The 15584-nt window shown below is 56.5% G+C and overlaps 5 protein-coding genes across 5 annotated transcripts; 3 read left to right on the top strand and 2 right to left on the bottom strand.

Moving 5' to 3' along the window:
* Positions 1-4390: 4390 nt before the first annotated feature.
* Positions 4391-6264, top strand: GGS23DRAFT_194078 (concanavalin A-like lectin/glucanase). The gene is made up of 4 exons (XM_051511729.1): positions 4391-4661; positions 4774-5199; positions 5342-5490; positions 5584-6264. Exons 2-4 carry the CDS (start codon positions 4801-4803, stop codon positions 6023-6025), a joined length of 990 nt encoding a protein of 329 aa, XP_051376474.1. The 5' UTR covers positions 4391-4661; positions 4774-4800; the 3' UTR covers positions 6026-6264.
* Positions 6265-6476: 212 nt separating this feature from the next.
* GGS23DRAFT_593049 (SRP54-domain-containing protein) lies at positions 6477-8649 on the bottom strand (the record flags this gene model as incomplete). The annotated part of the gene is made up of 3 exons (XM_051517984.1): positions 6477-6725; positions 6803-8332; positions 8416-8649. 3 exons carry the CDS (start codon positions 8647-8649, stop codon positions 6477-6479), a joined length of 2013 nt encoding a protein of 670 aa, XP_051376473.1.
* A 636-nt stretch (positions 8650-9285) lies between these two features.
* On the top strand, positions 9286-11020 carry GGS23DRAFT_549841 (YIF1-domain-containing protein). The gene is made up of 3 exons (XM_051515254.1): positions 9286-9709; positions 9798-10325; positions 10385-11020. Exons 1-3 carry the CDS (start codon positions 9437-9439, stop codon positions 10547-10549), a joined length of 966 nt encoding a protein of 321 aa, XP_051376472.1. The 5' UTR covers positions 9286-9436; the 3' UTR covers positions 10550-11020.
* GGS23DRAFT_549837 (uncharacterized protein) lies at positions 11021-12161 on the top strand. The gene is made up of 3 exons (XM_051515253.1): positions 11021-11346; positions 11481-11560; positions 11687-12161. The coding sequence occupies exons 1-3, from the start codon at positions 11248-11250 to the stop codon at positions 12126-12128; spliced, it is 621 nt and encodes a 206-aa protein (XP_051376471.1). The 5' UTR covers positions 11021-11247; the 3' UTR covers positions 12129-12161.
* Positions 12162-12765: 604 nt separating this feature from the next.
* On the bottom strand, positions 12766-13083 carry GGS23DRAFT_593046 (uncharacterized protein; the record flags this gene model as incomplete). Its single annotated transcript, XM_051517983.1, has 1 exon — positions 12766-13083. The coding sequence occupies one exon, from the start codon at positions 13081-13083 to the stop codon at positions 12766-12768; it is 318 nt and encodes a 105-aa protein (XP_051376470.1).
* Positions 13084-15584: the final 2501 nt, after the last annotated feature.

The raw sequence follows: 15584 nt of genomic DNA, 5'->3' as shown, positions 1-15584 counted from the left end.
TTCACGTAGCCGTGTGCCAGTTGTGCCAGCTCGCGCGAGAGGAGTGACGCGATGCCACGATTGGAGTAGTAAAGGGCTCGCTAGGTAGCAGAGAAGACGGAGATTGGCGGAGGGAGACAAGTAGGGACAAATCCAACGCGAGCAGGACTGGCCAGGGTAAAGGGGAGGGGAGCGGGAGGGGGGGGGGGGTGCGCCGTCGGATGATCGGGGTCGTGAGTGGACTGCCACCACCTGCAACGATGTGTTGCATGTAGGGAGAAGAGCCACGACAATATCGGGACGGTTAGTTGGGTTATTATGCTCTCTTGCCGAGGAATTCGGGCGCCGTAGTGGGGGGGGGAAGGAAGGGTTGCTAACAAGAAGCGGTAGCGTATGCGTGTGTGGACGTGGGCAGCGAGGCTAAGATGGTATAGAGTGTGTAATATGGATGTAGGTATATTCAACAAGCTACGCGCGGTGTCGTCGAGCGGACCGGGCTGACGACCCAAAGACGACAGAATGACAACGGGATATGACAGACAGTATACAAACCGAACAAGGAGCACGCCGGTATGTGTTCAAGAAGACGATACGGCGAAGGCACGGATGTTCCCCCCTGGGACCGGATGGCGCGCTGCACGAAATTGGGGACCGCGCTATTCAATGGCCGACGAATGGGGAGCAGGAGGGCCGGGACAGATATTTACTCTGATCTTGTCACCAGACGTGGGTGTGCATTTGTGTATGTATGCGCGCGCAGCTCGGGGCGGCGGAGACGAGAGGGGGGGGGGCGAAGACAGGACCCAGAGATGGGCAGATGGTGGGAGGCGATCACTCACGACGGTTAGGCGGAGGCGAAGGCGGAGAGAGCAGGGACGGGCTAGAGACGGGTTGGGACGGGGTCTGTCCAGAAACGAGATCGGATATACCCTCTCCTACAGGCTGAGAATGCCCAGACTCGAGGCCACCACGGTGGGCGCATGCATACCTACCTATACTAGGTACCTATAGGTGAGTACAGGCTGTGCAGAGATACCTTAGGTACTCATATGCAGGCAGATAATAGTGCCCGAGAGGGTTTAGTCGCGCGGATGCGAGAAGCCAAAAAATGGTGCCATATCAGCATCGATGAATATCTATTTCCAAGCCGGGGTCCCGTCGCTACCTCGTAAGTAAATCAACTCCCAAGCTGAGCAGATGTTTGGGAAGCCCGCGGGGTCCCTAGGGCCGCAGACATGCACTCCCCGGGTACGACGCGAACCAAAACAATAAAACCAACAACGACATCCTTCAGGTGTCGCAGCGACGGGAGGTAGGTAAAGTAATGCCTCGTTCCCGCGTCGGGCAGACACACCCGCCAACACGAGGCAGCTTCCGGGAGCCCAGGCAGTTCTACCGTGCTACCAGTACCTACTATCCTAAGGATGCTGTGCAGAGGTTAGGTAGTACCTCAGGGAAGAAGAAGATGAGGAGGTACAGGTAGAGGTAGGTACCTAGGTACCTAGGTAATATCTACGGCACACTCTCACATCAGAGGCGACGTCCCCTGATTTCCCACACAGCAGGCGGCTTTTGTGGTTCCCCCGCATACACGTCCGTACATTATAACGTAGGAGGCGGCCAATGGACAGCACAACTAACACCTGATGCATTGTGCATAAGGCATGTATGCAGCATGTAAGCACGTAGCATGTAGCATCGTAGCATCCATTGCCATCCATTGCCATACTACCTCTACGTAGAACCGAGCGAGCGCTGCCTTTTGCCCAAGGCAGTCAAGGTACCGTGCACAGCGCGCAAAGGCGGCTTCGACGCTTCTGGCCACCTCGACGCGATCGACACCGCATCCCTACACCGAACGGGGGGGGGACTTCGTCCCAGGCGACGGCGGCTTTGGAACCCCATCAGCTGGCGCGTCCCTTCATTCGACGTCATGACGGTGACAGGGCCGCGCCCCACCGCAGCTAGTCCTATCGCCGGCTAGCAGCAAAAGATCGCGATGCCCTTAGGGAGGTCTGGCCAGGCCCGCCGGGCACGCAGCAGCAGTGGTAGTAGTAGAGTCGACACACGAAGTCGGGGACGGCAACTGAGAACGTTTCGCTCCTCTCCTGCAAACACCCAGACCAAATATCTCCCCACCTGTTTTCGTTGGGGGCTCCGGTTCCGCAATATGTGCGCGTATAAGCACTCTTCCTGTACGCAACGGCACCTATAATAGATGTATGTATGTATGTATGTTGATGCATACGGTATGTATGTACTATAGTAAGTGCCTAACGTGGGGGTCCGCCACCGGCCAACCTGCTAACTCCAACAGGGATATTGGCAACTCGGATCTGCGTCGGCGCAGGATGGGAAATGTACGTACAGGCGACAAAAGCCGTCGCCAAAGCTTACACCTACCTACCTACCGACCTACCTAGGCAGACACCTACCTACCTGCCCACATATAGGAGACACTCACTCACCGATATCGAGGTGGTCGAGGTGGGCATGTGATGTGCCTCCCTGCTAGCCACCCAATACCCGGCCTAGTTCGTGGTTTTTTTTTTTTCTTCTCCTATTTTATCTCCTTAGTGCTGCCAACCCGAGCCACAAGGGAAAATCACCTGCCCAGACTATCGGGTAACCTTAAATTCCAGTGGTTCCCGAGTAGTACAGACCAGTTACGTCTGGTCGCTCCTATTAGGCAACCGACCCTGCCTATCCCTATAAACATCTCCATGTGATAGGTCGACCGCTCGAAGGGCAATGCGTCAGGCCGCCTAATTTTAGTCCAAGCCGCGGAGGCAAATCTCCTCTCCCAACCAACCTCTCTCGCCAGCTCTCACCGTATGTCTAAGTCTTTTTGTTTAGATCTCCCCGGGGGGGAGAGGTCCCGAGACGATCATGAAATCGGCTTGCTTCCCTACTGTGGGCATTGGTAATATATTCCTTGGCCCTGGCCTGTCCCAGCTACTCGGGAACCTAGGGCTCAGGCCAACCAGTCGGCTCCAACTCATTTTTGCTTCTTCCCAACAACCCCTCAGCCAACGCGCAGAGGAAATGTCTTGCGAGGCATAGGAGCCCTCCCGCTCCTCCGTGCGTTGTTTAGTATCTCCTCGGATACCGTGCTAGTACGCCCCTGTTCCCGAGAAGGCAGAACCCCTTTTCGTTGTCGCGCTAACTATACGTGTTAGCATACTTGTCTTACACATTCCATTCTCGCCTTGGCTCATTTGCTTACCCTATCCCCCATCCGTATGAAACCAACAGTAGCAGCCTTGTGGCGCTGTGGCGAGGAAGGCAAGTCGCTTGACTGCCTACCTACCTACCTACCTACGTCGTATACCCAACAAGCGCCTCCACTCTACTCACCAGAGCGGGAAACTCCGCATGTCATAGGAAGAACGTATAGGCCCGCACACTCCTTGGAGATGCAGGAGTCTGTCTACGGCTTCTTACGCGATTGGGCTCAGATCACCAGTTAGACGTGTTTTGGAAAATCCGGCGTTGAGTCTAGCTTTCCCTCCCTAACGTCCCCGATTCGCCCGCACCCTAATGCTGGGTGACATTCTCGGGTGCGTGGGCCGCTTTTTTTCGATTGCCGTTCTCTCTCTGTAGTAACCTCCGGCTGGCAAGAAGTTGAATTAGGCGCAGAAGACATGTAGAGTTGAAGAATCGGGGTATATATGTCTACCGAGAGAGGCTATGGTTAGGCGGAGTTGGTTAGATTGACCCTCCGTTGGGGGCTAGCCTTCACCAAATCGACCACGGAAGGCGACCCGGCACAATAACGACATTTTGGATATCAAGACCAATAAGATCGCGTAGTCAGCTCTGTAGTTTGGTATTGCTACTAGAACAATACGGAGGCTTTAGAGGCCCTATTGTGCTGGTACCTCACCTCCGAGATTCTAAATTTCGTACATAACAATAACATTGATGACTCACACGTAATTATTGGACAACGGCATCCCTTCGACAAGGACAATTCCCTCTTGGGGGGGCGAGATGCGCCCCTTCAAGAGGTCGTCGTGAACATACGTATCTCCCCCTCTGTTGCGTAGATAATCCGGCAGCACATTCTGCGTACGCCAGCTTGTGTGTTGACGCACATAGTCCCATATCATTCCCTGCCGCTTGGCTAGGCTGTAGCGGGGGCCAATATCACGCCCACTTGCTAGGTGCGGCGACTTAGGAATCGTGGGAGGTCTTCGAGTGTTTGCATAGCTCTCGGGACTCTCCTTGCTTGCCTACTTATTTCGAAACCCCCTTGGACCCCACAGTTAAGCAATACCGATTAGAGCAGGAGTATAGAATTCCACGCTCAAGTAACACTTTTGTATTGATTTGCCTCTATAATACATCTCCGTCTGTTGCTAGAAGACCCGGCATCTGCGCCAAACTCTGTTGTCCGTTCTGCTCGTAGCAAAGATCAAGTTGCACTCGCCATCGAATTGATGATGCGAGTCCGTCTCTCGAAATGAATCTTTCGAGTATTCCCTCTGTCCTAAACTCTAGAGCACCGAGCTCTCTATGCTAGTTAGGAATGGCACGGTGCCATTGTCGAGGATACGGGATGCAATTTTCTCGTACACACAACATTAATATCTCACTGGGGGGAAAACTAAAGGCATAAGTCGAATGTTTGCCTTATTCCCCATTACAAGTCGTGTTTTCTCTGCAATATATCTCTTCGCGTACGTGGCCTCACGCTCCTATACCTATTTAATCCCCCGTCCCTCTTTTCTCATCCACCTCGCCTGCCTCGACCTATCCCCTCGACGTCCAAATACCAACGCTTCTAGGCAGCAGACCAGATCCAACAGAATCACCACGATGAAGATCCTCAAGTTCGTCCTCACAGCTACCTGGGGACTCGCCGCCGCCGCCGCCTCCTCTCTGGGAGGGCGGGCCACCAGCCCCGGCGCGGACAAGTACTTCAGCCCGTTCCTCGGGGGCGCCGTCATCGACGTCCAGCAGGAGCCGCCGATAGTGCCGACGCTGCCGTCGCCGGGTGGAGTAGGAGTAACACTAGGAAAGCCCATAGAGCCGCAGCGACCCGCCATACGCACTGCCTCGGCCCGGTGGAACGTCCCGTGGATGCAGGTCCCGCGCGACGTCGACCTGGGCGACCCGAAGAACCGCCACGTGTTGGCACAGTGGGTTGGAATCTTGGGGAACGCCTGTGCCAACGCGAGCTGGTACCCCTTCTTGCAAGCCGGTACGGCGACCGGAGTATGTTGTAGAGTTCATATCATTTAGTCCCCTATCCGCCCCCCTTTTCTTCCCTCCCCTCCCTTAACTGCGGGCGAAGGAAAAGGGGGGGCGGAAGGGGTGGGAATAGTTTCCCCGGACGTCAGCTGAGCTTGGGGTGTAGATGGGCGAACATGGCAACGCGACGGCGTATGCTTGGGTCGAGTGGTTCCCCGCAGGAATGCACCCCATCCCGCCGGAGAACATGACGGTGGTCCCCGGCGACCAAATCCGCGTCGCGGTCGACGTATACACCCGAGTGACGGGCCACGTGTAGGTCGCACTCGCCTCCCCTCTCTTACATCTTAATTCCTCTAGCTATATCCACTCTGACTCTCTTCCGCCTTGCCCCCCTCCTCAATATAGCTCCATGCAGAACCTCCGCACTGGCCAGACCTACGACATCGCCATGACCGCAGACTCGCCGTCGGAGCCGAGCTTCCAGATCTGCCTCGGCCACGGCACCGCCCTATTCTTCCAGGAGTGGGCCCTCTTCGGCGACGACCACCGCTACCACCACGGCCCCCCCGTCTTCGAGAACGTTACCTTCGCCGACATCTCCGCCGTCGACCACCGCGGCCACTGCTTCGACCTCGGCGCGGACGCCCGGGACTACTGGAACATGACGGTCACCGCCGACGACGGCACCGCCGAAGACGAGGGGGTCGCCGTGCCTCACCAGATCGACACGAAGACCTTTGTTATTTACTCGCCCACGGGGAAATCGTGGGTTCCTCGGCAGCGATACGGTCCCCTGCCGCCGGCAGCGGGACGTGGCAATAGTAACAATTCCAGTCTGGGCAACTGAATGGCCTGGGATTTCCGTCTTCTCCCTCTTGCCCAACCACGACCCCCCCCATCCTTGATTCACCGGCGCGTGTAAGGGCTTCCATTATAATATTGTAACTTCTCCTTTGAATTTTTCATTCCCCATACACGCTGCTTTCTAGCCTAGGTTGGCATGCTGTACTCATGACGTACGTTGATGAGGATGGACTCAACCCCTTTCTTCGGCTGTAGATTCGGCGGTCGGCTGTTGTTGAGGCCTTTGCTAAATAAGGGGGGTACCATAAGCGTGCGCTCGACCGCTTCGATAATACCCTAAACTATGTATTGTATACCGTTCGACCCAAGGTAGGATCCTGTAACTTACAGGGTACGCTGGGTGCATTGCAATGTGACGATGTGTGTGAACAGTAATTCGAGCTAGTTTCCATAGCTATTATATATGCCTGCTAGTACACACGTGTGATATTAAGCTAGTTGTTATTACTGAGCAGTTTCTCTACTGCCCACTTGACGGAAAAGCTCCTGATGTCCGAATAATGCTGCCCGACACCCACGAACACGATAGGGACGTTGGTAGCGTGTACGAGACTGACCAGTGTTCCGACCATATCGCCAACCGTGTCGCATTTGGAAATGATGAACCCGTCGAGGGTTCGGCCGGCGCCGAAGGACGAGTTGAAATTCCGGGCCTGGGCCACCGAGTCCGTTCCGACAAGCGCCTGCGAAATACCCGGTTAGTTGATAGTTGTCCACGTAAAACACCCACGGGATCGAATTTCCGGCGGGGATTTCTTACCTCGCCGACCATCAGAATCTTGTCCGGCTGCGCGAACTTGGCGAACTTCTCCAGCGACGACATCAGCCGTTGATCGTTGTGCCGCCGCCCCGCCGTGTCGATGAGCACAACATCGAAGCCCTCATTCGCGGCCTCCTTCACGGCATCCTTCGCGACCGATGCCGCATCACCGCCGTAACCCTTCTCAAAAATGTCCACCCGTCCACCCTCGCGCTGGGCTAGCTCCTTCAGGTTCCTCACGTGAACCTTGAGCTGCTCGACAGCTCCGGATCGGAAGGTATCCCCCGCCGCGATTAGGACCTTGTATCTGTTCTGGAGCAAAAAGTAGCATATCTTGGACAGATTCGTTGACTTGCCAACGCCATTGACTCCGACGATGGAAATAACGTAGGGTCTCGGCTTGCGCGTCGACGTCGCAGGTGGTTTCGCGATAGAGTTAATCTCGCGCAGGAGGTCCAAGGACGAAGTAGGCGTCAACATCTTCGTAAGGGACGCTTCCATGGCCTTGGCGATCCGGGCATTGATATTTTCGAAGCTCCCCATCTTCATGCCGAGAAGTTCCTTCTCCACGCCTTGGCAGAGTCGCAGAGCCGCTTCGCGAGCAACGTTCTTGCGTAGAAGATGGTCCTCCATGCCTTTCATAGCATTGTCGAGGTCTTCCTTGGTTAGGGTCTTCCCGCCTACTACGTTACGGAACAGATTGCTAATGGTATGCAAGCCAGATCCCACGAGACCTCTCTCCTCCGGCTCGGACGAGGCGGCACTCTTCTTGGCCGCGGCAGACTGCAGGATAGAATATACCTCGTCGTCCAGGTCCTTCAACACAAACTGTCCGTTAGAAGTCGTCGTGCCCCACGTAGACGAGTCCACCCCCTCGGTTGCAGTTGATCGAGCTGTCGCCTCGGCTTCACTATCGCTCGTCAGAGTGTTGCGGGCTGCCGAGTAGTCTAGCTGTAAACTGTCGTCTTCCTCGTCCGCAAATCCATCTGCGTCCCATTTGCGACCCTTCTTGGGCGCCTTTTTGGCCTTTCTCGCCGGCGCCTCGTCCCCGGACGACACGAGGCCGGCGCCGTTGTGGCGCAGCTTCTTAGCCCGCCTCGACATCTTAGCCATCGGGCTGTCCTTCCCAGTGACCAGATGATGCGCGCCGATGGCGGGGGTCGAGGGCCGCGAGGTATCGGGAGTTGCGATCGAGGTAGATTCAGCAGAGGATGCAGCTTCCCGGGACCCGTTTTGCGGTTTCGGCCGTTGCTTGAGCCCGGGCGGAGGTGGTGGCTCGCCTCCATAGCTACTGGATATGCTTTGCTCGTCCGGGGCCAGGGAGGCGTCGTTTACTCGCGATGTGCCCGCAGTACTGCTTGCTTCCAGTTGGCGATATTGTTGGTCAAAATACTCATCAAATTTATGGCACTCAACAATGGTGGTGTTGGGCCTTTTTAATTGGTCGCCGTATAAATCGATAAAAATAGTCTTGAGGTTGTCGACGAGTTGATCAATCCAAGAGAGGTGCAGTAGAGACCGGTAGACAGCCTGCAAGATGGGATGGTTAGTCACAGGCAACTGGCATTCCGAAAGGGACGACGACAATGATAAGAATGGGAATGGTGCCGTACGACGAAGATCACACCTAATTCTTTGACAAACGTCCACTTGAGGGTGTGTTGATCGGCCCTGTACGGTGGGTTGCTAGCTGTGGGTTGCGTGTCCTTTGCGCCGGCTGCGGCGCCCTTCTCCTCGATGAAGACATCGGCGATAAAATTATTGATGACGGACGGGCTGACAGGCGCGTAGGTGCGCGACCAGAGGACGACACCCGACGTAGTGAGGACCTCGAACGTATCTAACATGGTGCCGACGAGGTGGGCGAGTCGATTGGGAGGGTAGAGGAACTGCAAACCATCGACAGAAAGGCGACAAGAAGGAGAGGACTGCGGTATCTCGACCTGGCCGATGTGCGGACCGAGATGGTAAAGACTACAGGTACCTAGCTAAGGCGAAGTCCAGGGGATCTAGGGTGGATCGATTACGCCTCTCGGGCTACCTCGCAGGTAGGTACCGTCTAGACTCCCTGCTCTAGAACACATAAATGATCGATACTTGCGATATACATATTACCTACGTACCAATCTCCGTACCCGAGCGCCTAATATTAGGAGGGAGGCATTATGCATACATAGGCGGGTAGCGAAGCGCGACTATGGCTTGTACACGTAGGCGGTACCGTTTGGGTACCGCCTTACTGCATGCCGCTGGCCGTTCACTGGAACCGGCCTACTAGCCTTACTCAGGTTCCCATTGGCAAAAAAGCCGGAGCCGCAATAAAGTCTGGCTCCGAGAGAGAGACCCCCGGCTTGTGGCGCCTGTGGTACCTTAGGTACTCTAGCACAGCCATGCGCCCAGTGCCAGCCCGCCTCCAGTGCAACATTAACGCCTAAGGTACCTACATTCTTACCTACCCCCCCGGTCCATGACGCCTGAGAGCCGTTGAACAGGTGCTAAAACAACACATTTCCGGAACAGCTGCACAACGCGCCAGCTTGCTCTACACCCCTCGACCATCCTCACCCAGCTTCAGCCGTAAGAGACGATATAGCACAAACTCCAGCCATCCGCGATCGCCTACCCCTGTCCACGATGCAGCAGCATCCCAACTACGGCCATTCGCCGCCGCTTCATCATCCCGTGCCGCAGCATGTCTCGACCGTCCCGCAGCTGCGATCGCCTCCGCCGCTGACCTCGTCGTCGCAACCACAGCAGCCGGGCGCCTACGGTAACCCCTACCAGCAAGGTACGCCCGCGAGCACCGGTAACGTATTCGGCGCCTACGGCAATTTCATGAACGACCCCATGGCCGCCCAGTTCGTGGGGCAGGTCGGCCAGAATGCCTTCAAACAGGTCGAGCAAAACGTAGGCCTCCCTTGCGCCGCGGCCGAGGCGGCGACCGGTCGTCTTCAAGGAGAACCAGAGCCACTGACAATTGCAACCCACACGACAGATGAACCGATGGATCAACTTCTCCGCGCTTAAACACTACTTCAACGTCTCCAACAAATACGTCATCAACAAGCTCTTCCTCGTCCTCTTCCCCTGGCGGCACAAGCCTTGGTCGCGGAGACAGGCCGTAGGGCCCAACGGCCAGGAGGGATGGTACCTGCCGCCGCGCGACGACATCAACAGCCCCGACATGTACATCCCGGTCATGGCGCTCGTCACCTACATCCTACTCTCGACCTTGCTCGCCGGTCTACGGGGCCAGTTCCAGCCCGAGCTACTCGGATACACCGCCTCCACCGCCGGCGCCGTGGTCATACTCGAGATACTGCTCTTGAAGCTGGGCTGCTACTTTCTGAGCATATCGAACGAGTCGCAGCTCCTCGATCTCGTGGCCTACTCGGGATACAAGTTCGTCGGCATCATCGTCACCGTTGCCATCGCCGAGCTCGTGAACGGCGGCAAGGGGACCGGCGGCTGGATCGGATGGTCTGTCTTCTTATACACATTCCTGGCCAATTCTCTCTTTCTGGTGAGTGTCGTTCCCCGCGCGGCCGTGCGCGGCCAAGCATTTTTATTGATCATTGCCAGATGCGGTCATTGCGCTACGTATTACTACCGGAGAGCTCGGGAGGGGACGCGCGTGGCCCTATGCAGACAGACACGAGGACGAAGCGGAACCAACGAACGCAGTTCCTGTTCGCGTATTCGTATCTCATCCAGCTCTTGTTCATGTGGATTCTTAGCAGAGGCTAGAAGGCGTCCAGATCCGACGGCGAGTATTAAGCCGCACAAGCACAGAACCTGGCGCCGAGTCGTAAACTCGATGCTCGCCAGCTTTTACATCCGACTAGACAGCGTTCCTTGGGAAGACTCTATAGTCAGGGAACGGAAGGGAGCGGGAAGGGAAAACAAAAAATTTTTTTTCTTTTGTTGGCACCGAAGTCCCATCACCTGGAGTAACTCGTAATCCCAACGTAACCGTTACTACGCGTGAGGGGACCTTTTGGTTACGCGGTTGGATGCTTGCGTATGTAATCGCTATACGTCCCCACTGGTCCACAGTCGTCTACACCAACACCGGTATGGGAGGTTAAGGTATGCACAGCGTGCCCAGCCGCACCGTCGGTAATCCCGACACCGCGGAATCCCACTTTGAGCTGCCGGGCGAGTAAGCCAATAACAACTGGCCTTCACCATGGATCCCTGCTTAGATAAGTGCGGACATCCTGTAGCCTACTTACATTGGTATACATGTGGTGGTGTCCTGAGACATCTCTTCCATCTGTATACGTGTATTCCATTTTCGAGTCCTATATAGGTTGCCCTCCGCTGTGTTGTCCTGCGCCTCTGCTCATCACACTCACTATTCGGCAACAATTTCTTCGGTCCCGACAATCAGACAAACGCCCCAACCCCAACCTGCTCTCTTGTTAGACCCCAAACCCCCCAACATGGCCTTCCCCCCGATCGTCTCAGCCACCGTGCAGTCCGCGGCCCTGGCGGCGACGTCGAACCTACTGGCACAAGGTCTGACGGCCTATCGGAATGAGGTACGAACCAACTTTTAGGCAAACCCCTCTCCCGTCCAGACTCGGCGCGCCAGAGACGAAACGACGACGTGCTCACGAGAACATTCGCCCATCGAGTCCTCCCACGCCGCTGGCTGGCTGACCAAGCTTCTCAGGCACCTCTCATCATAGACTGGACCCCCGTCTTCCAATTCGTCCTCTACGCACTCGTCAACGTGCCGCCCAACTTCTTATGGTACGTACGATGCGTATTTATCTGCTGTTAGAATGCCCGGGTATACCTACATACCCCCTGCCCTGCGCTCTTCGTCCCCTAACCCCATCCCGCGCTCGCCCACCCCCTCGCTCACCCCGCCGCCAGGCAAGACTTCCTCGAGTCGACCTTCCCCTCCGCGCCTGCGCCTAGCCCCGGCCCAGACACGCAGGACGCGAAGGCGCGGCCGCGGGAGGCCGCGGGGGCGGCGCCGCCCAAGCTGCACCTGGGCAACACGGCGGCGAAGCTGGCGCTGGACCAGACGGTGGGGGCGGCGGCGAACACGGTGCTGTTCAGCGTGTTCATGCACTCGCTGCAGGCGGCGATGGCGCGGCCGGCCGGCGGCGGGTACGGCCGCGTCGACTGGGCGCAGGTCGCGGCCGCCAGCCGCGCCGAGTTCGTGCCCCTGCTCGTCGCCGGCTGGCGCCTCTGGCCCCTCGTCAGCCTCGTCAACTTCGCCTTCGTCCGCAGCGTCCCCGCCCGCAACCTCGTCGCCGCCCTCGCCGGCGTCGCCTGGGGCATCTACGTGAGCCTCGTCGCCGCGCGGTAGCCCCGCGTCCGGCGCCGAGGGGGGGGGGGGGGGGCTCGTGCTTGTCACTAGGGCCCTGTTCTCCGCGACTTACCCCGTATCCGCTGGCCGGGAAGGGTAGGCCGCTTATGCTAAAAGGAGAAGGAAAAAAAGAAAAGTGTAAGATTCCTGAGGGTGGGTAGGTGCGGGGGCGTGAAGGACACATCGATTGAGCGCGGATCACTCGACCTCGAGTCAATTCGCCGTGATAATGGTGTACGGTTATATACTCATATCCATGAACAGAACAGGACTTCAGTTATAAATTTGCTTCCCATTCTTTGCCTCCCGAACGTCTTTCCGCGTCTTCCCAGTCGAGTCGCCGGACCCGAAACCACCTCGTTCCGACGAGTTTCTGCGTCCCATCCACTCCCCCCGAGCTTCGTTAGAAAGGAGCGGTAAAATTCTCGATCCCCGCTGACGGCAAGCCTGTCTTTATCTCTCTCTTTCCCCCTCTCCGTTTTTTTGTGATTTTCTCTCTCACAACACCGCACGCCACAACGCCCCCCTCCCTCCCCTCTCCCTCCCCTCTCCCTTCTCCCTTCTCCCCTCTCCTTTCTCCTCTCCCCTCAGAGCCCTTCTCCGCGGCTGACGGGGGTGGGGGGCGCGGGGCTCTCTCTCACCTGGGGGGCTTGATGAGGAAGTGGAAGCCGAGGCCGTAGAGGATCATGCGGCCGTCGAGGCCGTCGCGGGCCATGTCGCGGATGCCCTCGGCGACGCCGACGGTGTCGGAGTGGACGTCGCGGACGGGCCGCCGCCCCGCCGACACCACCAGCACCACGCCCGTGCGCAGCTCCCCGCCCAGCTCGATGCTCGTCATCGCCTCCAGGTGCCGCACGTCGAACCCCCGCCGCAGCACCTTGCGCGCCGTCACCTCGCACGCCTCCGCCCACCCCCCCGCCACCCGCTCCTCGTCCCCCGCTCGCCGGCTCGCCATTCCCGCGCGCCCGCCCGCTGGCCCGCCCGGATCTCGCCGCGCGCGTTGCTCGTCGGAGGGGGTGCGGGTGCTTTGGAGGTAGAGGTAGGTAAGTTGCTTGTTTTCTTGCTTGTTTGCCTTTTGCTCTTGCTTGCGTGTTTTTGCTTGCCCGCTGGGGGGGAGGGGGAAATCGAGGCGCCCCGCGTTGTTCTGGCTGCGCGTCCTCTGGTTGGGGAGGTCGACGGGGCGGGTCTGCAGCGGGATCGTCAGAGAATATATTCAAGGTAAGTAGGGCGTTCCTCTGATCGCGCGGTCTCTACAGGTGGAGGTAGGCAGACTCTCTCTCGATCTCTCTCTGCCGGTGCTAAAGAAGGGGACGGCCCGCAGCTGCATCTGGGCCCGGTTGCATATGCGGCCGCGGGCGCGGGCGCGCGCTGCGGCGGGAAATAGCATCGCCTTCTTTGTTCGACCGCCCAACGACCGAGACAAGCCGTCCTTTGTGGGCCATTATTTCCACTTCTGCTCGCAGACGGTGCGAGATAAAGGGCCTGCCTTGCTCTTCTTTTGACGGCCTCAAAGAGACCCCCGCCCTATCCCCTCCGAGGAGCTCGGAGTGCACATAGAAGGCTGCGCCGCGAAGTTGAACTCCTCACCTTGATAGTAGTCTATTGCTTGTGCTCCTGTACGCTTTCCAGAGCGAGAATGCGTCCGAAGCGAGTTGGGTTTCCTCCGTCCAATCCTCAAATAACCACTGATAACTTACAGTAAGGCTAATGACGTTGATGGCAGGTTCCCAATCCGTGAGTTCGATCTCACGTTATGCTGAGGCAGAATTGGGTGCCATTCTACCTCACTGCGGTCGACTCGGCTGGCTGTCTGAGCGGCTCATCAGACGGTGACTGCGACCCTGTTTACATTTGGGCTGGTTGTCCTGCAGGTGATGAGATGCAGAAGGGGAGAACACAGCCTCGATATAAGAGGCATTTTGCATGAAGCGAGCCTTGAGTTGGATATACAGTTGTAGCCGAGAGTGACAAATCTGTAAACAGTCCGTCCGCATACCATCCGGTATTTCCATTTCTCTTCTCTCTTTGTTCGTAGCATGGGGACATTTGTCACACAGGCAATAGATTCCTTTAAGCGCGTGCTTTTCTTCATCACGAACTTGGTATAATTAATCTTCGCTGTACTGCGCCTGTTTTGGAGAAACCCGGGTTGGCATTGACTTACCTTAGCTATCAAGTCGTCTAGGTATGCCTTGGTGACAGAAAGAAAGACAGGATACCCACCCCGCATTTACCCATTTTCCTGAAATGTTGCTGGGGGCTTAAGCCACGAACCAAGCGAGACGCCCGCGACGCTTGGGCCTATATTGGGGAAGAATGGAAAACCTTCGAGCCGAATACTTGACACCTGCATATTCCTATAGAAGGGTTGGTTGTGCTTACGTTTTGCCTGTTGGTGTAGGAAGTTGTAGCTCAACGTATAATAGAAACACTTGACAAGACGGCTCAAGTTTGGGCTCGTTACTTGTCTCTGCACTTTCTTATGCCTAGGTATATATCTCCAAAAAGCCGGTAATTGCTGTAACAGCCACCGCGACGAGCAGTCATGGTGCGAAATATCGACCTGGCGAATCTCACGACAGCAGGAGTGGGACGAGAATATAAACTGTCGTGATCTTAAGACACTTGAGTATGTCTACCTTTTCAGCGCGTGGGAGAAAGGAGGTACCGATGTTATCACCAGATAGGTAACTTGGTATAAGAGGTATTGAAGCGAGGAGAATAGAGAACCACACATAGTTGGGTACCTAACCTACTAACCCGACTAGTTTTTAGCTCAGACAATTGAGTCGTGTTGCTGGGTTCAGATAGTTACGGCTTAAAATAGCCCTATTCCCTCCCCGTAATTTAATTTTTTATTCGGAAGAGTTCCACCGTTGCTAGCTTGGCTTGGCCTATCGGTGAACAGCACTGAACACATTTACCTAGGTGAAGATGTCGTCTTTCGACATTATCAAAGGCAATACTGTTGCTCGGCGAAGCGGCGACCGGGGGGGAGATAACGGGGTTACCACCTTAGTAACGAAAAGTATTCCGCGTTTCTGCCCTCGACTAGGAGTGTGTATCTACTCCAATAGTAAGTCAGTGCCCCTTGAGTAAAGCTTCCGAGGGGATGGTGTGTTGTCCCCATTAAAATCCGAAGGAATAGAAGTAATAATGGTACCCTTCCCGGCGAGTAAATAAATCGGATGCCGGATTGCTGGCTCAGTCGGGCAATGGGAGGGAGCTGGTAGGGGTTGATATACGCATTTAGGATGCCGACATCCCGCCATACATGTACCCAAGTGCTTACGGGGCGTGGCGAGCGGTCTATTGGGTCCGCTGGACATTCCCCTATCGAAACGTCTGACATCATGTGCCTTTGTGCTGGCGAAGCCGGGTCGTTAGGGTAAATCGCCAAGGCGTATCAGGCGGCGCATACGTGCATTAGGTAACTAAAGTTGCTGAAATCAGCCG

Source organism: Durotheca rogersii (genome assembly GCF_024521655.1).
Source record: "Durotheca rogersii strain YMJ 92031201 chromosome Unknown GGS23scaffold_2, whole genome shotgun sequence".
Classification (NCBI taxonomy): Eukaryota; Fungi; Ascomycota; class Sordariomycetes; order Xylariales; family Xylariaceae; genus Durotheca; species Durotheca rogersii.
Note: the sequence above shows the minus strand (reverse complement) of the source record. Positions and strands in the feature narration are given on the sequence as shown.